This window comes from Chelonoidis abingdonii, chromosome 22, assembly GCF_003597395.2.
Source record: "Chelonoidis abingdonii isolate Lonesome George chromosome 22, CheloAbing_2.0, whole genome shotgun sequence".
Taxonomy (NCBI): Eukaryota; Metazoa; Chordata; order Testudines; family Testudinidae; genus Chelonoidis; species Chelonoidis abingdonii.
Window position 1 is genome coordinate 7248584 of NC_133790.1, and position 24258 is coordinate 7272841.

The window sequence follows — 24258 nt, forward strand, 5'->3', positions numbered from 1 at the left end:
CATGCAGGGAGGGAATAAGTCTGCCCCCAAATCCTTATGCAAGTTTTGATTCAGACTGGTTATTCTCCCTGTATATGTAGGTTTTGTCCTGTCAGTGGGAGAGCCATATATAGAAAGGGGAACAGAAGACCTGAGTCAAGATTTTCTAGGCTGACCTTACAGAAGGTGGTTGGTGTGTAAAAATACAAATGTGAAATATTTCCATTCATGGTAACATTTCTCCTCTTCTTGTTCAGGTCAATGCTGTTTGTGTTCCAAAGTATGAATGGGTATGTGCTACTCTCTGGATTCTGCTTTCTTGTTATCCTGCAGTAGCACAATTCTGCAATGTCCACTTTGCAGACATCGTGGGAGGGTATTTAAATTTAAATGAAAACGTGAATTAAAAAAGGTAATTTAATGGAACCTGTTCCCTTGTTTCTTGTCATTTAAAAAAATACAACCCCAGGGTTTTACAAAATCCAAGTTTTAGGCCTAATCTGATGGTGTTACATAAAGACATAGACAATGGAATAGACTGGTTCCAAACAGTCAGCCTTCACCCTAACAGGAGTAGGATCAGGAACATAACTAACTAACTAAGACTAGTTGCCTCATTTTGTAGCTGTGTTCAGGACATGAACCAGGCAGGGTGACTAGTGGTGTATAAGGAGCAGTTTCCTTAACCCTTCCAGGGCTGAACTGAAGTTATATTGGGGCCACTGGAGAAAATCTAAACAGGGCCCCCTACATCCTCCACAAGGTCCTGAAAACTACACCCTGTTTAAGCCATGCTTCCACAGAAGGGTTCTTAGGAAATAAGGCTTGCAGGGTTTGCTGCTGCTGAAGCTTTCTACTGTCCAATCTTGCAATAAGATCCGCATGCATACAGGATATTGAAGCAACTTCAGTGAAGATAGGTTTGCTTTAAAACTGAGAAAAAGAGCCAGACACAAAGTTTATGGGTATTTGGATTGGGGATTTTGGCCATGCTTTTTTGAAGACGGTTCTCTCCTTATGCTATAGTGCTGTAGTGGTATTCTTCCCCATATCTTCCCTAGGATCATCCTAGTCGAGTTTAAATAATTGCTTCCCATTTTTCATCTAGTCATTGTCACAGATTGTGTTACTTGCATTCCTCAGATGAAGCTGTTGATGAAGTCCTTCTGTGATCTCTTTTATTATTTTTCTCTTTAGAGTCTATTTTTTGGTTGAGTTTGGAGTGATTTGTCCAGAAGGAGAAGCTGCTAAAATCAGCATCTTGTAATACCCCCTTTAAGGTTAATCTTATAATTTTCTTTTCTTTACAACTCCTCAATTTATTCCCCTTCCATGTGTTCCCCAAAGAGTGCTCTTAATAAGCACCCCTTTGTAACACAGGACTCACCTCCACTCTCAAAGGCCAGGATGGTATTAAAAAAGAGAGAGCAGCCTCCCTTGTGAGTCCCTTTCCAAAATTAGTAACTAGGGCAGCACTTCTAGTCTCAGAATTGTTCACTTTGCAAAACTCAATTGGCCAGATTCTTCCTGTTATAAATCCAGTGACTTTAGTGGAGTCACATCCGGGAGGAATTTGGCTCACTGATGTGTTAATCTGGTTAACAGTACAGTGGTGTCCCCCAGTGGATGATTGAAATTAACCCTTTGAAAACTGAGAGAGACTGGGAGGTGAAGTAATATCTTTTATTGGATCATCTTTTGTTAGTGTAAGGGACAAGCTTTTGAGGTTCACGGAGCTTGTCCTTTCTACCAACAGAAGTTGGTCCAATAAAAGATATTACAGGTCTGTCGCATCTTAGGTGGGGGTTCCATTCCGCGGTTATCGTGTAAAGCGAAAACTGCGTATAGTCAAAACCCCAAGCCCTTTAAATCCTGCCCGCAGCTCCGGCGGCGGGGACAGGGAAGGAGGGCATTTAAAGGGCCGGTGGAGCCCTTTAAATGCCCCCGGTCCTGCTGCCGGAGCTGTGGGTGGGATTTAAAGGGCTCCCCCCCTGCCCGGCTGCTGGAGCTGCAGGCGGAATTTAAAGGGTTCCACCAGGCTTTCTGCCACGGTGGGGAGCCCAGTGGAGCCCTTTAAATGCCCCCCACCCAGCTGCCAGAGCTGCGGGCAGGATTTAAAGGGCTCCAGCGGGCTTCCTGCCACAGTGGGGAGCGCGGCAGAGCCCTTTAAATCCTGCCCGCAGCTCCATGGTGGCTGGAGCCTCAGGCCCTTTAGTTTGCCCCAGGGGCTACGAGCCACCTCTGCAGCTGGGAGCCCCCTGGGTGATTTAAAGGCCCTGGGACTCCCAGCCACAGCTGGTGCCCTAGGACCTTTAAATCTTGAGGCCACGCCCCCTCCCAGACTCCAGGCCTTTCAGAGTAAATCTAAATCATGCAGGTTAAATGCGCATAAGTTGCGAGAGACTTGTACCTCACTCACCTTGTCTCTCTCATACCCTGGTACTAACACAGCTACAGCAACACTACAAACAACCTTTCAAAAACTGGCATTTTACAGGCTGCCAGCCACATGAATTAACAGTCAGTCTGCATTTTCCTCACTCTTGTGTGTTTTTAATATAATGTTTGGTCTGGATATATTATAATAATCTATTAATCTGCATTAAGTCAACACTGGTGTGTTTGAGTATTCAACCTTAATGTCACAAAATTAAAAAGTGAAGGTCCCAAAGCAACATGACCAGACCCATTTCACACATAGGTCACAAAGAATGTTGGATGACTGTGCCATCAAATGTATTATTTAAAGGCTGTGTGAAATAATATACCATATTTATAAAATCAATCTCCAAAGTATTGACTTTAATTTTGTAGTAATGACATTAGTCATTTGTGATTCGCTCCCTCTTAAATAAGGCAATTCCTCTAGAGCATATGGGGGCTCTATTAATTGTCGTTGGGGCTAGCCAGTGTAAACCACAAAGTTAGTTTCCTAGGAGGCAGTTTGTGGATTATTTTTAAATAATTGCTTACTCTAGTGTAAAATCCATCTAAAGATAGAAGTCATTGGAGAAAGCTTGTGGGAAGAAGCTTTGATAGCTATACAGTTGGGGGATTCCTTTTAAAAGAAGTTGGATAAGAAGGGATTCAGCAAACAAGCTTGATCCCCTTTCTCCACCAGCCCCTATTTAAAAGCTCGCAGACACCTGCAGGAAAACCCCACCTGGTTATTTCTATTGCTCCATTTTTTCTGTGTGCACGTGCGTGCTTGTTTGTTGTGTGCAACTTGAAACTCCCAGTGAAATGCAGGTAGGGCACAGTTTGTAACCTGAATGGTTTTGTCTTTGCCCCTCTAGCCCCTCTGGATATTGAAATGTCATTTAAGAGACTGACTTCAGCATACAGGCTGTGCTTCGTCTCTCACAACTAAATAATATTTTGTAACTAAAAGTAATGTTTAATCCACAGTTAAAATGACTTCTCCACCTAAAAATAACTAATGTTGCTGGGTTTTTTCTGTCCTGGGAGGCATGTAATTGTATTGTCTCCTTCTCACTTAAAATGAGTTTTAAAATTCTGATGAGCTACATAATATCTCTTCATATAATTAAACGTGGGAGTTGTCCCTTCTGAGTAGTTTTCTCTGTCCCTTTGAAAGAGCTAAGGGGCATAGGATTAGCAGATCAAACCATTGCTTCAACCAGACAGGTATTCTGCTCCTAAAGCACATGACTGGGTATGCAGTAGTCTCTACTGGTGGGACAGAAGGGCTATGTGACATCTGCTATAATCAGCAGACTCCCTGAAGCATGAAAACTGACCCTGCCTTAGCATGTCTAACTACACATACACTTATCGTTGACCACCTGTTGTAGGGAGTGTCAGATGCTGACAATAGGCTGTGTGAAATGTTTCCTGCTCAAATATATCTACCATTATGCTTGAGAGCCTTCTTCTTCTCATACTGTCTGGCATTATGAATTAAGGAGAAACTGATCAGTTTTCTCTTTACTCTTCATGTCCTGAAGTACCTCAGTCAAGTCTCACGTATAAATTCTCTTTTCAGGGCTAAACTCAGTCCTTTGATTGATTGCCAATTCTCGGGTGCAAGCCCCCTCCTGGATCCCTGACAAAGCACTTGGTGATACTTGTATTTTCATTGGTACACTCTCCCATCACTATTCGGTCTGAGGTGGATTAGATAAAATTCTCTCCTGAGCTAATCTGTGTTGCTTGGCTGGAGAGGTTACTCTCACTCTTGCAGTAGGTTTGACTTGAAGTCCTGTTATTTCTCACACTGCAGCTGGGAACTTGATCAGCATTGTTTAGCTCTTCAGGAGTCCCAGGCCTATGCTACACTTAAAATTTAGATGGACATAGGCATGTCTGTGAGGGGTGTGAAAAATCCACCTGCCTGACTGATGTAGCTGTGCTGACCTGACCCTCTCGGTGGACGCAGCTGTGTCAACAGATGAATGCTTCCATCAACATAGCTACTGTGTTGTGTAGTTCCTACACTGATGGAAAAACCCCTTCTATTAGTGTAGGCTGCATCTGTACTGTGGAGCTAGCAGTTAGGCCAGCATCGCTGCAGCGACATGGTTATGCTGGTATAATTTCTGTAGTGCAGAAATACCCTGTCAGATTCTGTCATCTATCAATTTAATGTTTTAGAACCACAAAAAAGATCCGGAAAAAGAAAAGACCTAATCATTTCATCCCTCCATGCTTGTTAAAACTTTTTGAGGGGTTAGCTTGGTCAGCATTTGTACTGGCAACTGGTATGCTAGTCCAAGTAAGGCTGGAATAATAGAAGAGTGGTCACTTTGGCAACCAGTAGCACTTGTGACCTGTACCACTGGACTCTTTTGTTACTAATGTTTCTACTTGTGTAGAAGGCCAGTTCTCTATCTAATATTTGCCATCTGAATTTAATTATATAAACTTGCTGGAACTTCATGAGTGTTTTAAAAGACGTACTTCTCAAATATCTGTCCCTACTCTCCCTGTAAATCTACCTTGCAGACAGTTGGGAGGGTAATTTTGGTCAGAGCCTGCATAACTCTCTTATGCCATACACATGTTTTGAATTACAGTTCATTTCCTTAATCTTTGCAGTAACATGTAACTTGCTAAGATAAAAATACTGTTTGGTTAATGTCTGAACTGCTACATTATCATCACTGCTAACCTGAGCAATATCAGAAGAGAGAATTGAACACAGGTTTCTTTCAAGCTGGCAAAGAGCTCTTGGCTGTGGGAGTGTGTGGAGGTCATGCAATGTGAAAATCTTCCATGGCATCCCAATGAAGTCTGTCAGTGTATGCAGTGTTTAATATTACACGTCTATAGTATTTTCTATTTGAGGATCTTGGATCACTTCATAAGTGTAAAGGAACGTATCCTGGAAGGATATGAGAGTTTACTATCACTGCAGATGGGCAAGCAGAGGCAGAGAGAGATTAAGGGTCTTGCTTTTAGAGGGCCAGTGTGCCCAAAATTTCAGTTGAAGTCAGTGAGAGCTGCCAGAAACAGTGTATTCCTGAAAATGAGGCCCTAAATGGTTAGGCTTGCCTTTGGTTACTCAAGATGCTCTGTCTACCTTTGGATTTTATACTGCCTCTCATCACTGTAGTATCTTGGTACCTTCTCCATAAAACGGTTAGCAATAACAAAGTCCCTCCTGCACACCGAGGAGTCTCTGGCTCTTTCATAGAATATCAGGGTTGGAAGGGACCTCATCTAATTCAACCTCCTGCTCAAAGCAAGACCAATCCCCAGACAGAGTTCTGCCCCAGATCGCTAAATGGCCCCCTCAAGGACTGAACTCACAATCCTGGGGTTAGTAGACCAATGCCCAAACCACTGAGCTATCCCTTTCCCTCTTTTTAGGATAAAAACTCTGCTTGGGCTATTTAGTTGTTACAGCTCTTCCTCTTTGTGTGTATGTGTGTATAGATGACGGTGTGTCAGTGTTGTGTCTGTCTTGCTATGGTGAAAGAGATTTTGTAAACATTTCCTATTGATGAGACTCTGCATTTGCCTGTTCTCCTCTGGAAATTTTGTCCCATAGCCAGATCCCCTTAACCGAGAATCCTTTGTCCCTATCTCTCTCTCTCCATTGTGAGCTTTATGATCTGCATTATCCCAGAGGGCTGCAGCTGTCTGGGCAAGTCATAGATTGAAATTTTCAGGCAGAGCCAGAAATAGAACCCAGTTACCGTTCCTCCTTGGCCTAGGGTTTGACTGCAAAACCATTCTTCCTCCTCTAAAAAAGAGTACCTGTAATAACAGAAGGTTAAAATAGTTGGTCCAGAAAGAAACATTAAGGTATAGTCATTAAATGATTCACCATAAATCTGAAGTGTCTTCACTTTTTAAACAATTGATTAGCCTAGTTAGAGAGAATATTTTCAGCTTAGTCCCAGATATTCACTAATGTGCATCATGGTTCTAAACGCTAATGGCAGACACTCTCTTAAGGATTTGAAATCCTTCCCCTCCTAGCCCCCCATTTTATGGAAACATTCTCCCCACATCTCCATGACTCCAAATGCAGTCAGTTCTTTTCTTTCATATGTGCAAGGGTATGAAGGGTAAAATGTGTATTGTAGTTTGTGTCAGAAGCGTCCAACCAGCAGATATAAAGGAGCCTGCAGACTCAACTGAGGCCCTGGGATTTCCATTATATAAATGCAATAGCTACCAAAGGGAGGAAAGGAAAATGTGAAATTCAGGCTCTCTCTTTGTTCTAATTTGTGCTAGCATAGGAATTCTACAGTCTGTTGTTTGAGATTTTGTTATTACTAAAAAGATTAATATTAATTTTATGTGAATAATCATCATAGTTAAAGGATTTTTTAAATACAAAAATTTAAAATCCACCAAAAAACAAACCAGTCACCTAGAACTGGATTGGCACTTTATCTCAAAAAGAAAACCAGTTTGAGCTTGGCTTTGAAAATCCCCTTTATATGTTTGTAATCCCAACAAAAGCCCGTTGGGTTAGTGAATGAGAACTGGCAAGTGAAAGTGACAATTTTGTTTTCATTAGTCAATGAGTAAAATGCAGAAAACAAACTTGACAGTAAAGGCTTTTTGAAAATGTACTACAGTAGAACCTCAGAGTTACAAACACCTCATGGGTGGAGGGTTGTTCATAACTTTTTCAAAAGTTTACAAGAGGACATTGACTTAATACAGCTTTGAAATTTTATTGTGCGAAGAAAAATGCTGTGTTTAACCATCTGAAAGAAGCACAGAAACTGTTTCCTTATCTTGTCAAATATATTTTTAAAACTTTCTCTTTATTTTTTTAGTAGTTTAACACAGTACTGTACTGTGTCTGCTGCTTCTTTTTTTTTGGGGGGGGTCTGTGCTGCTGCCTGTTTTCATACTTCTGGCTCCAAATGAGGTGTGTGGTTGACCTGGTCAATTCATAAGTCTGGTGTTCGTAAGTCTGAGGTACTACTGTATTTGTTTTATTGAAAAGATTCATTCAAATTTCTGGACTCATAGACATTAAGGTCAGAAGGGACCATCATGGTCATCTAGTCTGACCTCCTGCACACTGCAGGCCACAGAACCTCACTCACTCACTCCTGTATTAGAACCATTACCTTTGGCTGAGTTACTGAGGTCCTCAAATAATGATTTGAAGACTTCAGGTTATGAAGAATTCACCATTTACATTAATTTAAATCTGCAAGTCACCTGTGCCTCATGGGGCAGAGGAAAGCAAAACCCCCTACAGGGTCTCTGGGGAAAATTCCTTCCTGACCCCAAATAAAGCGATCAGTTAGAGCCTGTGCATTTGAGCAAAACCCACGAGCCAGACACCTGGGAAAGAATTCTCTGTAATAACTCAGAGCCCTCCCCATCTAGTGTCCCATTATTGGCCATTGGAGATATTTGCTGCTAGCAGTCACAGATCGACTTCCTGCCATTGTAGGCAGTCTCATCACACCATGTCCTCGATAAACTTACCAAGCTCAGTCTTTAAGCCAGTTAGGTTTTTTGCTTTCGCTGCTCCCCTTGGAAGGCTGTTCCAGAACTTCACTCCTCTGCTGGTTAGAAACCTTTGTCTAATTTCAAGCCTAAACTTGCTGATGGCTAGTTTTTAATCCATTTGCTCTTGTGTCCACATTGGTGTTTAACTTAAATAACTCGTCTCCTCCTCTGGGTTTTATCCCTCTGATGTATTTATAGACAGCAATCATATCTCCCTTCAGCATTATTTTGGTTAGGCTAAACAGGTTAAGTTATTTGAGTCTCATATCATAAGGTAGGTTTTACATTCCCCTCATCATCTTGGTAGCCCTTCTCTTCATCTGTTCCAGTTTGAATTCATCTTTCTTAAACATGGGAAACCAGAATTCCACACAGTATTCCAGATAAGGTCTCATCAACGCCTTGTATAATGATACTAACACTTCCCTATCTCTACTGGAAATACCTCTCCTGATGCATCCTAGGACTCCATTAGCCTTTTTCATGGCCGCATCGCACTGGTGGCTCCTAGTCATCCTGCAATCAACCAATACATCAAAGTCTTGCTCCTCCTCTGTCACTTCCAACTGATAAATCCCCAGCTTATACCAAAAAGTCTTGGACAGGAGGCTTTTCTTTCCCAATTGTAGAAGTCATACGGCTCATCCTTTTGTCTTCATCTTTTCCCTTTCCCTTCCCTTTAATGATTTACCACTTTTTCTTTTTATCCATTTTCTTACGATGAGACTGCTGTACTGTACATGCCTCATTTTATACCCTAATTTCGTGATAGTCATCATGAAACAAAGATAAATCATGCAAGAGTTGATCACTTGAAATTATCCTGTTCCTGTAAATCAAACCAGCAACCAATAACCAGAGATTTACATATTCAGCAGCAAGTTATGCCAATAGCACTTGACAGATTTTTTTTCTTTTTAATGAAGAGCATTAGATCTTTGAGGTAGCTGACTACACATGCAGTCACATATGTTGTTCACATGGAGTAATGTGATTTCTCAATTGTTCCTCCCTCTGATCCCAGTGCCCAAGGGTCTAGGAAGAAATAATACAACCATTGATTCTCTGATGGAACTGGCAAAATTGTGGAACTCGACTGTTCCCTTTCTTGGGCAGAGTTAGAGCTAGAGCCGGAGGCTAGTCCCAGAATTTGTGAATGAGTGTATCAAGTCAAGGCTGCATTAGCAGCTTGCTTGGAATCTGAGTGCTGTGCCTAATTTGTGTAAAATTGAAACAGTTTGTAGCTGCCCTCATCTAAAACTCTGGGACTACCCTGATTTGATTGGCTTCTACTCATATCAATCATATATTCCTGAATAAGAGTGCCTTTTTTTTCCATTTTGTCTTAATTCACAAAGCAGATAAGACAATCTACATGGGGAGCTATTTCATAATAGCTGTTGCACTTTGAATTCAGACGCTATCTTAATCTGAAATAACTTTAAATGTGGACAAGCCCTTAGCTAACGTGTTAAGTAACATCCCAGAAGTCTAATGTGTTAAAGCTGTATATACTTTAACTCAAGATAAACTTCTCAAATTTAAGCCTGAACACTAGATTTCTAGTACATTAGCTAATATGTTGACAACACATCTTTTAATTCAGGTCTAGACAGACTCTCAAAATTGCTGGCTGGGTTTTACCATTGATTGGTAGTGACTACAAGCTGTTGCTATCTGATGGGTATTTAAGGTCTAAGTCCAATTTGTAATGATTAAATGGTTTTGACAGGAAACCACTACCACAACTGGACCTCTTGTGGGCAGACTCAGCAAAAATGTCAAATATGGAAACAGACACGGCCTGGAAGCCCACATTAGTGATTCACCATTGATACTGCGATAATACCACCATTCTGTCAAATGCCTGGGCCATGTGTGCCACTGGTGGAGCTGCTCTGGTAATGAAATACAGGCTGCTGGAAAGTTTAGTAATGTAAAAAAGGCTATGAAAACTAAATTGCTCTCTCCACCTATGGGTGTGGTTCCTCAGCACTAGGCACAATAGGAGTGGGGAGACAGCACTGCTCTTGTCTGTGCTCCATTGTACATACTCTGTAGGGAAAATAGATGACTTCAGTCTCTGTTACTGTCAAACTAGCATTTCACTTATTTAAAAAAAAATAATTGCCCCAAATTATGTGTTATCACTGTGGGGTGCAGTAGGGATTTGGACCAGTACTGTAAGGTAAAGGAATATTTTTTATCAGCGTTCCTATTAACACTCAGCATTAACCTATTAACACTAAATTCTTTAATCTGTATGAATGCATTTTCTCAATATTAAACCTATTTCCTATTAAATAGAAGAGCCCTTTGCCAGGAATACCTTTTGAAAGGAATTGATGTGTCAAATAATGGAAAGGATATGGTAAAAAAAAGGTTAGAAAAGCTTTAAATCCCAATTCCCCTTCATCCCCCAAAAAAACACAACACAAAAAACCTTATCACCTCTCCTCTCCTCCTTCTCTGTATATTATCTAGTTAGATTGTAAACTGTCCATGACAGGACTCTGCCTTACTGTAGAGAAGTGGTGCTCAACCTTTCCAGACTATTGTACCCCTTTCAGGAGTCTGATTTGTCTTGTGTATCCCAGTTTCACCTCACTTAAAAACTGCTTTCCTACAAAATCAGACATAAAAATACAAAATGTCACAGCACACTATTACTGAAAAATTGCTTAGCTTCTCATTTTTACCATATAATTATAAAATAATCAATTAGAATATAAATTTGTACTTAGTTTTCAGTGTGATCCGTACCATATAATAGTATATAGAGCAGTATAAACATGTCATTGTCAGTATGAAATTTTAGCGTGCACTGACTTCACTAGAGCTTTTTATGTAGCGTGTTGTAAAACTAGGCAAATGTCTAGATGAGCTGACTTACCCTCTGGGAAACCTCTGCGAAGCCCCAGGGGTACACATACTCCTAGTTGAGAACCACTGCTGTAGAGCATCTAGTAAATTTGTATGCTATATTAAATATAAGGAATGTCCTAAAAATGACTGGCTGTCGTATGAAAACATTTTCCTCCCTGATGTTTTGTCAGTCTGATGTTTACCCCAAAAACTCATCTTGGAATTAGAGTGTATGTTTTTGATAAGTGTAAAGATATTAAATGGCTGTGTAAGGTGTCACTCAGAGCATTATTCACTTTAAGCCTCTCTCTTTAGTCCAGTCCCGTAAAATGCAGGTTTCATGAGACTTTTACTGGCTCAGAGCACGTCTACAGGAAGAGCTTAAGTACTATAACTTTTGTTACATGAAAAACCTAATCACATGGGTTATTGCAGTTTGGCAGTTTTATGGCAAATAATAAAATTGCAGACATCCGGGTGGGGGAAGGTGCATGACAGGTACTTTTAAAGTTACATCTCCATAAGGAGGAGACTATAACCTCTCTGTGTAAAGGCTCTTTCTTCTGCAGGCCCGCCATGTAGTGGCACTGTGAGGGCTGAAAGTAGGAACTGGGTGAGGATAGACATTTGGAAGGGGAGGGATGATGAGAAAAAGCAAAGAATTGCAAAGAAGCTGGTTGATGGCTTTGGAATATTTCTTCAGTAATGAGGGGTTAAACTGCACCCTCAGGTTTGGAAAATGCTGGGGTATGAAATTATTATTGTAGACATGCAGGAGAGGTTTGTGAAAGTGTCATTGTTAAAACTCTATTTTTCTTTGTTCTTTAATGCCCCCTGGTGGATCCTGTAGCTGCTGTATATAGTAATTTCATTTGTTACTCTGTTGCTAAAATCAGGAAGTGCCGACCCCAGTGCTCATCACTGGCGTTGAGCGAGGACCTTTGGAACCCACTTTCCTAGGGATTATTCCCCTTCCAACTTGTGTGTGGTATTACAGTGCTTTCCCACAGCATAGAGGAATATATGCTTGCCTTACTAGGAAGGATCAGGTGAAGTGTAGCTGTGTATGGGATCAACACCCCACATTCTTGTCCAACTAACTGGTGAACTTGGGCTTTTTGGAGCCCTGCCAAAACAGTGATTAACAGAGATGTCCCACATTAAGTGACATAAATATCAGAAGGCTATTGCATCTTGATTTCTAAAGTTCAAGCCCCTCTGAAAGAGTTTTTTTTCCAGCTAGCTTTGTCTCACATGAGTTTGGCTCCTAATTTCAGCCAGATCAGCATCCTCCAGGCACAGCCCTCTACTAGTGGTTGTGAGGATTATAACTAATTCACTTCAGGTAGGCTCAACCCCATCATGGACCAGTTTTTGGATCATCCTTACCCATAGGGCACATGGTCTTGCCTCTACTAGGGGAGACAGATTTCACCCTTTACTTGCAAAGAGTCTGTATATTTGAGAGAAGAGACATTATATGCTGGACAGAAAACCCAAGAGGAAGATTTCCCTCTGATTCACCTTGGTCATCACTCGCTCACATATTCTGGTCGCCTATTACATATTCCAGATTTGTTCAATCGCCGCTAATATCAGTGTGAGTTCCATACCTGGAAAGAAAGCAGAATATATTGAGGACTGGAAACATGTGGCCTGGATAATAATCTCATGCCATTTAAGGTCAAAAGTGGAGGAGTAGCTTTCCTCCAGTTGGAAACCTAGATAAAGTTGAAGTACCTGCTCCACCAGCTCAGGATTAGGTATATATAGTCCCCTCATGGCTATCTCCCTCTTGCGAATTGTTACACTAGTAAAGAAACACAGTGTGATTACAAATTGCAGTGCAGATAGAAGAGAATTTTGCCAAATGACTTGGGGCTCAGATCGAGCAGTTCCCAGGAACCTTTGTTAAGTACGCTTCATTTTCTGGAATGAATCTAGGCAAAATCATTCACAAAATATGCTTTGCAGAGACATTTGCTGCAGCAAATGAGGCACCTGTAATTAGCAGTAGTGCCAGGAAGTGCAGTTCTTCCCCTCCATAGTTGTGAATATCAGTTTGCCTACTGTTGCCCCCTAGAAAGTGTGTTTTACCAACAGGCAGGGATTAGATAGAAGGAGAAAATTTTCAAAGCAAGATAGCATGGTCTTGTGTTTAAAGCACTGGAATGAGAGTCAGGAGCACTAGGTAAGGCATTTTCCCCTCTCTGCAACTCAGCTTCCCCATCTGTATGTAATGGGAATAAAGATATCCATCCAAGTGTTATATTTAATTTGTTAATGCTTGTGCTGTGCCTTGCTAACATATAGGAGCTACAAAGGATATTTGTATAGTTTGTCCATGTTTTTTCTTGAATCGCTGTAATGTGGATTATACCAGCACTGCGGACCAGAGCAACAGCAACAGATTTTCTATGTCCATAACATCATCCTTGAGTCCCTTTTTAGCTTTCTGGTTCACATTTCTACAGCTAAACTAGTTTTTCTCCTTATTTGCTTTCTTTTGTTTCTAGGGTGTGGTGAAGAGCTTGTACCTCAGTTACTCTCCTTCTGCTCCTCAGAGGATTAGCTTGTGTTCCATGAATAAGCAGCATCACATGTAGAAGAGAGATTTCTTTTTTATGACATAAAATGCCTTCCCTTGCAGCCTCAGCATCACTGTAGCTTTCTGCCTCTAAATCAAAGCCAAGCCTGCTGCAGAAAAAACAACAACCTTTCCCCCTAACACAGTAACAGTCAGGCTTGCCCAACCACGGGTTATATGGGCAACTTTCCAGGAGCCCAAGGGCTACATAGAATATAGCAAATCGCAGGCAGCTTCCCTAGGCTGTAATAGTATGTGTGCTCTTTGTAGACTACAGCTCCCAGCATGCAGTGCTCCATGTGGAGCTGAGTGGTATGATGAAGCATTCCACCTGTGACCTGTTGTTTCTGGAGCCTACCCTCCCGTATTAATTATGGGTACATTTACACAGCAATTTAATACCTGCAGCTGGCCTGGGTCAGCTGAATCAGATTTGTGGGGCTCGGGTTGCAGGGCTGTAAAATTACTGCGTAGCTTTTTGGGCTTGGGCTCCAGCCAGAGCCCAGATGTCTACATCGCAATTTTTAGCCCCACAGCCTGAGCCCCGTGAGCTTGAGTCAACTGAGCTAGCCCAGCTGTGGCCATGCACAGGTCTTTTATTCCAGTGTAGATGTACCTTATGAGGGTGGCTGTGTCCCACATTGTAGAGCATTATGGTCTGCATTTGTCCAGCAGGCTGGACTTTGGGTTCCCATGCCTTAACTTATTCTTGATTAGCTGATACCTGGGAGCTGGCTAATTTTTAGGGACTTGATTAATTTTTGGAGACTCTGTGATGGAGACAAGGGGGTGATTTGTGGACCCCTGGTGATGGTCAGGGTTGGGAGTCCAGGATGAAATAAATCCTGACCTGACCTGCCTCCCCACACCTGGAATCTGTCTCTGCTGCTTTCCAGCATTCTTGACCTGTCTCACCTTACTGCTGATTTCTAACTCCTTTCCCTTTCCTCTGGACGGGAACCAGTGGTGGAGGAGCAGGGTGTTATCAGGAGGTAAGAGCTGTAATCAGCATGAAACCCACGCAGCAAGGAGGTGGGTGGGGAGCATGAAACAACTAGACCGCATGCGGGAGGGTGGAGTGTTCTTGCACCTTGTGGTGATACTGTTGTAGGAGGGTTGAAAGGGTCTTGTTCTCTCTGGGGGAGGGAGGTGGGACTCCATTTAGGGAAAGAGGAAGGATAGGTATTAAAGAAGAGTATGGTACTCTTATCTTCCTCATCTCAGTCCAAAATGGTGAAGAAGGGAGTATTCGGGTACTTATCTTGAGTGTTCAGATGGTTGATCTAAAGATAGCTAAGCCATCCTGAGATTGCTTTTCTTTTGGACTGTGCCTTGCATTGCCATCAAGGCTGCACTCTAGTCTTCAGGGTTACGAACAGTCCCAGCAAGGTTAGCTCCTCAGTCCACAGCATCACTCCTTGACATAGCTCAGAGTTATATTCTTTGCCTTAAGGGCTGCCAGTCTCTATGTGTCCTCTCATTGCCTTGTGTCCTTCAGGATCTATGTAGCTTTCAGTAGATAGATTGGTTCTTTGAGCCCTGTTTGCACCCCCTATTACTGTCTTTGGAAGTGCCACCTCTTGTGGAGGATGTAGGGAAGTCTCTCTCCACTGGTTTTACTGGTCCTCTTGTCACATTTTTTTTCCTCTGCCAACAGGGATGGCCTTACAGCTTTAATGAGGTTGTGCAAGGTTTACCTATACAGGGCACCAGATTTCCAGAAATTGATTTACTAGCGATTGCCAGAAGGTCTGGCTCCTTGCATTATTTGAACTGTGTTCCTATCCTATGTAATGAGCCTGTGAAGCGAACATATCAGCTCATTAGTGAGTTGGACAAGAATCTGAATGTAAAGATTAGTCTCCTTAAATTTTCCATCCTTGTAATATAACATAAATTACAATGAAGTATCATCAGTTGGAGCAAAATTTTCAAATTTTGTGGGAGAAATAGTGCCTGCCAATAGTATGTGCATGAACACTGCATTCACATACACCACTTTTCATGGTTGTTATATTGCACCATGGATATACATCGCACTGCACAATGCAGATAATAACAGAATTCCTGCGCTAAAGGAGCTTACAATCTAAGTTAGGATGAGAACAAAGAGGAAGTTAAAGGAAAGATTACAACAGGTCATGGTGAAAGGTAAACTCTCAGGTTGGAGAAAGGTTACCAGTGGAGTTCCTCAAGGATCAGTCTTGGGACCAATCTTATTTAATATTTTCATTAATTACCTTGTCTCAAAAAGTGGGAGCATGTTAATAAAATTTGTGTATGACACAAAGTTGGGAGTTATTGCCAATTCTAGAGAAGAGGAGCAGAATTTCATACAAGAAGATTTGGACAACCTTGGAAACTGGAGTAATAGAATTCGGATGAAATTTGATAGTGCTCAGTGCAACTAACAAGAATTTTTGCTATAAGCTGGAGACTTCCCAGTTAAAAACAACAAAGAAGGAGAAAGACCTGAGTGTGTTGGTCAATCACAGTATGAGTATGAGTCGCCAACATGACGGGGCCATGGGAGAGACTAATGCAATCTAGGATGCATCAGACAAAGTATTATTGCCTATAGAGATAGAGATGTGTTGTTACCATTGTACAAGGTACTGGTGAGACCCTGTTTGGAATGCTGTGTGCAGTTTTGGTCTCCTATGTTTAAGAAAGATTAATTCACACTGGAACAAGTGCAGAGGGAGTCTACTAGGAAGTTCAGAAGAATGGAGAACCTACCTTACTAGAGGAAATCTAAGTAGCTTGGCTTGTTTAGTCTAACAAAGCAAAGGCAGAGGGGAGATATGATTTCTCTCCATAAATATATGAGAGGGATAAACACCAGGGAGGGAGAAGTTGTTTAAGTTAAGGGCCAATATTAGCACAAGAACAAATGGATATAAACTGGACATCAAGAAGTTTGGGCATCAAATTAGACAAAGGTTTCTAACCATCAGAGGAGTGAAGTTCTGGAACAACCTTTCAAGGGGAGTAGTGGGGGCAAAATCTGAACTTGTTTCAAGCCTGAGCTTGGTAAATTTATGGAGGGAATTTAGATTGCCTACAATGACCTGTAGCCCGTGACTGCTCTTAGCAAATATCTCCAACAGCCAGAGATTGGACACTATATGTAGAGGGCTCTGAGTTGCTATAGAGAACTCTTTCCCCGGTGTCTGGCTGGTGGGTCTTGCCCACATGCTTAACGTCTAACTGATTGCCATATATGGCGTCAGGAAGGCATTATCCCCCGGATCAGATTGGCAGAAACCTTGGTGTTTTATTGTGGGGTTTTTTTTTGTTTTTTTTTTTGCCTCCTCTGCAGCATGAGGGCATTGGTCACTTCCTAGTTTGAACTAGAGTAAACATTGGATTCTCTGACTTGAAGTTTTTAAATCAAGATTTGAGGACATAAGTAACTCAGCCAGAGGTTATTGGCCTATGACTGGAGTGGATGGGTGAGGTTCTATGGCCTGTGATGTGCAGGAGGTCAGACTAGATGATCATGTTGCTTTCTTCTGGCCTTAAAGTCTATGAGGTAATAGTGCAGGGGAATAGGGTAGGAAAAAGGAAGAATGATCAAGAAGACAATTGCTTTAAGTTGTTATAACACATTGACATACTGTCACAGTTGCAGGGCTAGCTGCACCTTTGTACCATTTTTGCTTTTTGAGTGCACCCTCAGGCCTTGAGCCTTTACCTATCCTGGTGAGGAATTCCACAATTCTCTCACTCTTAGGGTGGGCCCTGGGCTACAGCATCCTTTATATCAACAGTTCTTACCGTGCAGGTCTGTCTGAGTTTGGGCACCTGCAGTCCTTCTCTTCAGGAGCCTGTAACCAATGGTATACACAACCAGACAGTCTTCTTAAAACAAAATTATTGTTTATTGTAAAGTAGGAAGAATGAATGAGAGGTAAAAAAGGATTTTTAAACAACAAACAGTCTATGTGGATGTGTATGTTATCTAAGGGCCTACCATCCTTCGATGGTGACCTAGGCAGGCCTAGCTTCTCTGATACCCCAGTTCAAGGTCCTGTGTCTCAGGCCATGTCTACACTACAGACTTTGGTCAACGCAAGTTACCTTGGCATAAAGCTGCTGCAGTTAGTGTATTGCTTGTGCAGATGCACACTTGGGTCCTTGAGTTCTGCTGAGCATAGTTACCAAGAATGCTTATGTCAATGCACAGCATGGTGTACCGAGGTTAGGCATCCCTGTGTGCAACCCACCAGCGTCCAGTGTGCTGTCTTTTGGGAAGTTTTGTCAATTTGTCATTGGGCAGAAATGAGTCACGCAGAGGTGACTGAGAGCAAGAGTTCAACTTTGCAGAGGGCAACCTTCTCCATCCCGTAATGTCATGTATATCCCATAATTTTAATGTCTTTTTTTTAAAAATCCCACAAACCCACACCACCCTCCTTACTGTCCACCATCTCTGGCAGAGGCATAGAACTGGCACAGCTCTGCACTAGTGTCATAAGCATTGCAAGCACAGGACGACGATCCTCTGGTGTTTGCAGAGCTGCAAGAAAACAATGAATTAATGGGGAATATGATGATTTCTTGGAGGACGGATTGCTGTGGAATATACTGAGAACTAATTCAAGGTTGTTGGTGGCATTCATGAAGCAGCTGCAGATGATGGAGTGCTGCTTCTGGGCCCAAGAAATGTGCACTGACTGGCAGGAACGTATGGTAATGCAGGCTTAGGATGATGAGCGGTGCGTACAAAACTTTCGGATGTGCAAGGCCACATTCCTGGATCTGTGTGTCGAGCTTTCCCCAGCCTTCCAGCGCAGGGACACCAAAATGAGAGCCGTGCTAACAGTGTGGAGAAGTGAGTGGGGATTGCAAGGTGGAAACTTGCGATGCTGGATTGCTACTGATCACTGGGAAACCATTTTGGAGTTGGAATATCCAGTGTGGGAGCTATTGTCATGCAAGTATGCAGGGCCAGTAATCTCATGTTATGCAGGACTGTGACCTTCGGCAATGTGCAGGACATAATGGATGGATTTGCAACAGTGGGGTTCCCAAAATGTGATGGAGCAGTAGATGACATGTATGTCCCTATTTTGTCACCATTGCTCTTTTCCACAGAGTACATCAACAGAAAGCGGGGGAATCTCCAGGCACCAGCATGTCACGTGCGTGCCTTGGGCGGCAAACCATGGGGGGTGCTCTGCCAGTCGCCGTGAAGGCGGCAGGCAGGTTGCCTTTGGCAGCATGCTTGCGGTGGGTCCGCTGGTCCTCCGGCTTCAGCGGACCTCCCTCAGGCATGCCCCCAAATCCGCGGGACCGGGAACTTCCTGCAGGCAAGCCGCCGAAGGCAGCCTGCCTGCTGTTCTTGGGACGGCAAAATACCTAGAGCCGCCCCTGACAGAAAGAGCTATTTTTCTCTGATTAGGCAAGCTTTGGTGGGTCACTGGGAATGCTTCACTGACATCAATGTTGGCTGGTCACAGAAAATGCATGATGCTCTCATCTTTAAGAACACAGGACTGTTCAGGAAGTTGCAAGCAGGGACTTTCTTTCCCAACTGGTGAATTACCATTGGTGATGTTGAAATGCCAATAGTTATTCTGGAGTACCCAGGGTACCCCTTGCTCGTGAAGCCATATGCCAGCCATCTCAACAGCACCAAGGAAAGATTCAACTACTGGCTCAGCAGGTGCAGAATGTGCTTTTAGTAGATTGAAGGGATCCTGGCATTTTTTAAGTTGGATCTCAGTGAAAAAAACATCCCAATGGTTATAGCTGCCAGCTCTGTACTGCATAATATCTTTGAAGCAAGAGGGGAAAAGTTGTTGCCAGGGTGGAGCTGGAGCAGCTGTCTGCTGAGTTTGAACAGGCAGACACAAGGGCTATTAGAATTGTTCAATCCTATGCAGCTCAGGGAGGCTTTGAAAGAGCACTTTAACAGTGAGTCACAGAAATGTATTGTGGTGTACTATGCTTTACCTGGCCCTGCTGTTTTGGGGCCTGTTAGGAATTGTGTATTGCTTGGTGAACATGTTTGACTATAACACTGTCAGTGCACCTATTCTGCCGTGCTCGCTGTACATTTGTAATCATTGCACTGGGTTTGCCACTGATACTGTGAGTTGTGTCACACTATATGGTAACAAGTAAGTGGATGCTTTTTGAACTGCTAGGCACTTTGTAGCATATGTTTATGAACTAATAAAGATGAATTATTTTCCAAATAATAGAATTTTATTCAGTAACAAAACCAGTGAAAAGAAAAATCTGTGCAAGTTAAAAGCAAATAGATTAAAAAAATTAAAACATTGAATGGAACAGAACCTAACAAGGGGAAAGAACATTCATATCCATTTTATCCACACATACAGCAACTGTAGCTTTCACAAGTCGGCGTATGTGAAGCTGTGGTTGTCTGTAATGTCCTCTGGAGTGGAGTGGTAGCAGGAGTTGAGATGTGGAATGTTGAGGGTGGTGCTGTAACTGAGTTCTCCATGAACTGCAAAGGTAGGCTAGCCCGAGATTGTTGACCCTGTAGGTTCACAAGAGTTTGCAGCTTCTATGTTGCTGCTGGAGAAGCCACTTTATGTTCTTGTGCATCTTCCTCTTTTCCTGCTGGGGCTCTTGGGCCTTTCTCCTATGGGCTCTTTCCTTCTTCAGGCTGTCTGCAGTGTTCACCTTCTAGGCCCCTTGTTCACGGTCTGATGCAGCACTGCCTTGCAAGATCCATCTGAACATGTCATCCTAAATCATCTTTTTTTCTCCTTATCTGGCTCAGGTGTGGGTGTGGAGGGGGAACGCTCAAGGTTGGAGCAGCTGCAGATAAAACACACAGAGGTCGATATAGTCCAGGGGTGGGCAAATTACGGTCCGCGGGCCACATCCGGCCCATGGGACCGTCCTGCCTGGCCCGGGAGCTCCTGGCCCGGGAGTCTAGCCCCTGGCTCCTCCCTTGCTGTCTCCCCACCCCCGCAGCCTCAGCTCACTTGCTCCACCACTGGCGCAATGCTCTGGGCAGCGGGGCTGTGAGCTCCTGGGGCAGCACAGCTGCAGAGCCTGGCCGGACCCGGTGCTCTGTGCAGTGTGGTGGTGGTGGTGGCAACAGCGTGGCCTGGCTCTAGCCAGGTGCCTTGGCTGTAGCACTGCCAGCCACCAGTGCTCCTAGCAGTGTGGTAAGGGGACAGGGAGCTGGGGGTGGGATAGAGGGCAAGGGAGTTCAGGGTGGTGGTCAGCGGGGGTGTGTGGATGATGGTTGGGGGGGAACAGGGGGTTTAATGGGGGCAGGAGGCAGTCAGGAAGGAGAGAGGGGATTGGATGGGGCAGCAGGGGGGCAGTCAGGGGCAGGGGTCCTGGGGGGGCCATCAAGGAACAGGGAGAAGAGGTTGAATGGGGCAAGGGTTCCGGGGGGGGCAGATAGGCAGTGGGGGCAGGCCTTCAGGAATGAGAGGAGAGGGGTTGGATGGGGTAGTGGGGGTCCGGGAGCAGTCAGGGGACAGGGAGCGGGTGTGTGTGGATGGGGCAGGGGTCCCAGAGGGATCATCAGGGAATGGGGGGGTTGGATTGGGCAGGAGTCCTGGGGGGGGCAGATAGGAAGTGGGGGCCAGGCCACGACCACCTCCCCTAACCGGCCCACCATACAATTTACGAAATCCGATGCGGCCCTCAGGCCAAAAAGTTTGCCCGCCCCTGATATAGTCACATTGTCAATATAGTCGCAATGGAAAGTGAAATTTAAGATTCAGAACTCCCTTCCCTTGCTCCCCTAAAGTTTTAAACAAGACGTGCTTATTGACACTTCTGCTTCAGAGTGCTTGTGCCACTCACAGCACCAGCCAAGGTGATTGTGGTCTACCAGGGGTGAGGGAAAGGAGGAGGGAACTGCTTGGTTGCATGAAACTATGAGTTTAGGGCAATGGCACCATTTTCCATGGGCAGTGGCGATTTTAGCTGATATCTCACTCCTGAGGGGAACGGAGGCACAGAGAGCACTGCTGCTGCTGGCATCCCAAAGCTGCCTGGGCCCATATGCTGCTAACCAGTTTACTGCAATGACACTTGCTGAAGTTAGTGTTGACTGGTATGGGAAAGAGCCCTATCATGGAGGAAGAAATAAGGCTACCATCCCTAAAAACCTTTGGGAGAGGACTGCAGAGTACCTCTGCAAGAGTTTCATAGAGATCTCTCAGGAGGATTCAGTGGACATCCCTGTGTACAAACATCTTTGCATGGCTCCACAAACAAACGGCTCCACAGTTGTGCCCTTTGTCTAACTCTACACAGAGGTGAAAAGTAAACGTTGCCTCTCTTTGTTGTACTGCTACCTCTTCTAGTTCAAGTAAATTAATGAAAAGTTGATAGCTGTGTCCTCTTTAGTTGGGGTTGCCATCAGGATGTCTTTATAGTGGGAAGTACAATTACACACTTACCTGAGGTTTTTTCCTCTGCATTGGGCTTACTCATGTTCGACTGCTGGAATTGGTTGGACTCTGGTGGAATCTCAAATGGGTCCTGGCTCATGGCATAGCTAGAAAGACTGCATGTCCCCCATTCTCCACTACCTCCTGCTCCTTGCTGTTCATCCCAGGGACTTTTGGGCTCAGGATCCCTGGATGCATCCATGGTGGTTTGCAAGGTGGTTGTGGGGTCTCCACCAAGTATGTCATGCAGATATTTGTAAAAGCAGCAGGTTTGCGGCTGGGTACCAGATCAACTTTTGGCCTCTCTGGCCTTCTGATATGCCTGATGCAGTTCCTTCACTTTTGTGCAGCACTGCCACTGGTCCATGTCATACCCCATCTCCTGCATCCTCCAGGCATTCTGCTCACAGATGTCCGTAGCTGTGTTTGCACAGCCTTTTCTCCCCACAGGCCTGGGAGATCCAATATCTTATGTCTACTTGGAGTCAGAGTGCATATGGAGGATGTAGTTGGCATGATCAGCTTGGCAGTTGCATGCAACAATGGAGAGCTGCTTGATGTGCTTGCCAACACCTTCACTAGCACTAAATCCACACTAATTTTTTTAAGTGAAATTTGATTATATACAAATTATTTTAAATATGGAAATATTAAATAATTTACACACTTATGCACATGATAGAGACTAAATTACACTAAGCTCCCCCCTGGACCCGCCGCCGCCTCCAAAGGCAGTAACACTAGAACTTGGATTCCTGAGACTAGACCAAGGAATTGAATCTTGGTCACTCAACATGCTAGCAAAGTGCACTAACTGCAGGGCTACTGGGACTGACCCAGATATACATGCTATAAATCTTGCTCTTTGGTTATAAAACTTTATGGACTCGGGTTCCTTTCCAGAATCATCATCATGTCTGTCAATGGTATCAACACCAAAGGAAGTTTTTAATAAAGTCATACAATCCAAACTGTCATTCTTGCTGAAATATTCTCCCAAGCACACAATGGGCCTGGTGCTGTAGTTATTAATGAGTCTCTCTGATGGCATTTGCAAACCTTTCATTTAGTTTTAATGAATTTTATTTAGAATTATTTCTTCAGATATGGAAACTGTATTGGAGGGTGTTTTTTGGAAGGCGATTAATTTATTTTCTGTCCTTCTTTCTTGGAAATGAGGCATCTCTCTCTTGGGTTCACTCTCCCTCAAACACAAATGAGCTGCTAATTAAACTCTCATAGCTTCTGGGAGAGATGAGACCTCCTAGTGGCCAAAGAGGACTGTATGAAACTGAAGACTGCTGAAGCTGCTGTTCAGTATTCTGGAGCTAATGGGACTTGTGCATATGCCACTTGAGGAACTGAAAATAAGCTTGTATCCAGTGAGCCAAATAGAAGGCCCAATCCTAGAAAAATGCTTAGTGTCCTCAACCTCCTCCCCTGAGAGGTCAAGTAGGAATTTTTCAGAGCATTCAGAATCCCAGAGGTGATGCTTAGGACCTCACAGGGTCAGGCTCATACGTGGCATTTTTCTCTTTGTGAACAATTTTGACCATACTGTAGCAAAGACATTTTGGATGTTTAGAAATGTAGAGAACGATCTATCTATCTGAGCTACTTATGTGGCCTCCATTACCATAATATCTGAGCTTCACAATTTTTGATGTATTTTTCCTCACAACAGCCTCTGTGAGGTAGGGAGGTAATATTGTCCCCAATTTACAAATGGGGAACTTAGGCACAGAAATCACACAGAAAGTCTGTGGTGGAGCGGGGACTTGAAACCTGGTATTCCAAGTCCCAGGCTGGTGCCCTTCCTCTCTGCTGTCTCACTTTGTGCTAAGACCAGAGGGTGGGATGATTTGGGTTCCTCTCCCCTGTTTCCAGCTTCACTGGGATTCCCCAGGAGCCTCAAGTTGTGGTTGCCCTGGCTTAAGAATTCAAAATAAAACAAAAGAAATGTTTTCAAAGTGATCTGTGTGTTTGCAGGAAGCCGTCGGATTGTGGATGTGATGGATGTGAACACGCAAAAGGGCATTGAGATGAGCATGTCTCAGTTTGTGAGATACTATGAAACGCCGGAGGCTGAACGTGAGAAGCTCTACAATGTCATCAGCCTGGAGTTTAGTCATACAAAGCTGGAGAACATTGTCAAGCGCCCCAATGTGGTAAGGGGTCCTGTCATTTTGTTGTTTATTTTTAGCCTCTTCACAGTCACCCAGCTGCTTTACAATATTGCATGCTCTGTATATATAGGACACAAATCCCACAGCCCTTACGCGGGGCCTGATCCAGGGAGATGCTCAAATTAGGGCTGTCAAGCGATTACAAAAAGTATTTGCGATTAATCATACTATTAAACAAGAATAGAGTAGAATACCATTTATTTAAATATTTGTGGATGTTTCTACATTTTCATATATGTTGATTTCAATTACAACACAGAATACAAAATGTATAGTGCTCACTTCGTATTTA

General features: G+C 43.5%; 1 protein-coding gene across 3 annotated transcripts in view; it reads left to right on the forward strand.

Annotated features, from left to right (window-relative positions):
- The window catches only part of KDM2B (lysine demethylase 2B), a 176792-nt gene that overhangs the window by 20235 nt on the left and 132299 nt on the right, over nucleotides 1-24258 (forward strand). For 2 of the 3 annotated variants that reach the window (XM_032800626.2, XM_032800627.2), the window contains exon 5: nucleotides 23770-23948. In XM_032800626.2, the coding sequence (XP_032656517.1) occupies nucleotides 23770-23948 (179 nt within the window). Of the gene's footprint in view, nucleotides 1-18018; nucleotides 18444-23769; nucleotides 23949-24258 lie in introns of those variants that run through there. The other variant, XM_075059864.1, reaches the window with a different exon arrangement.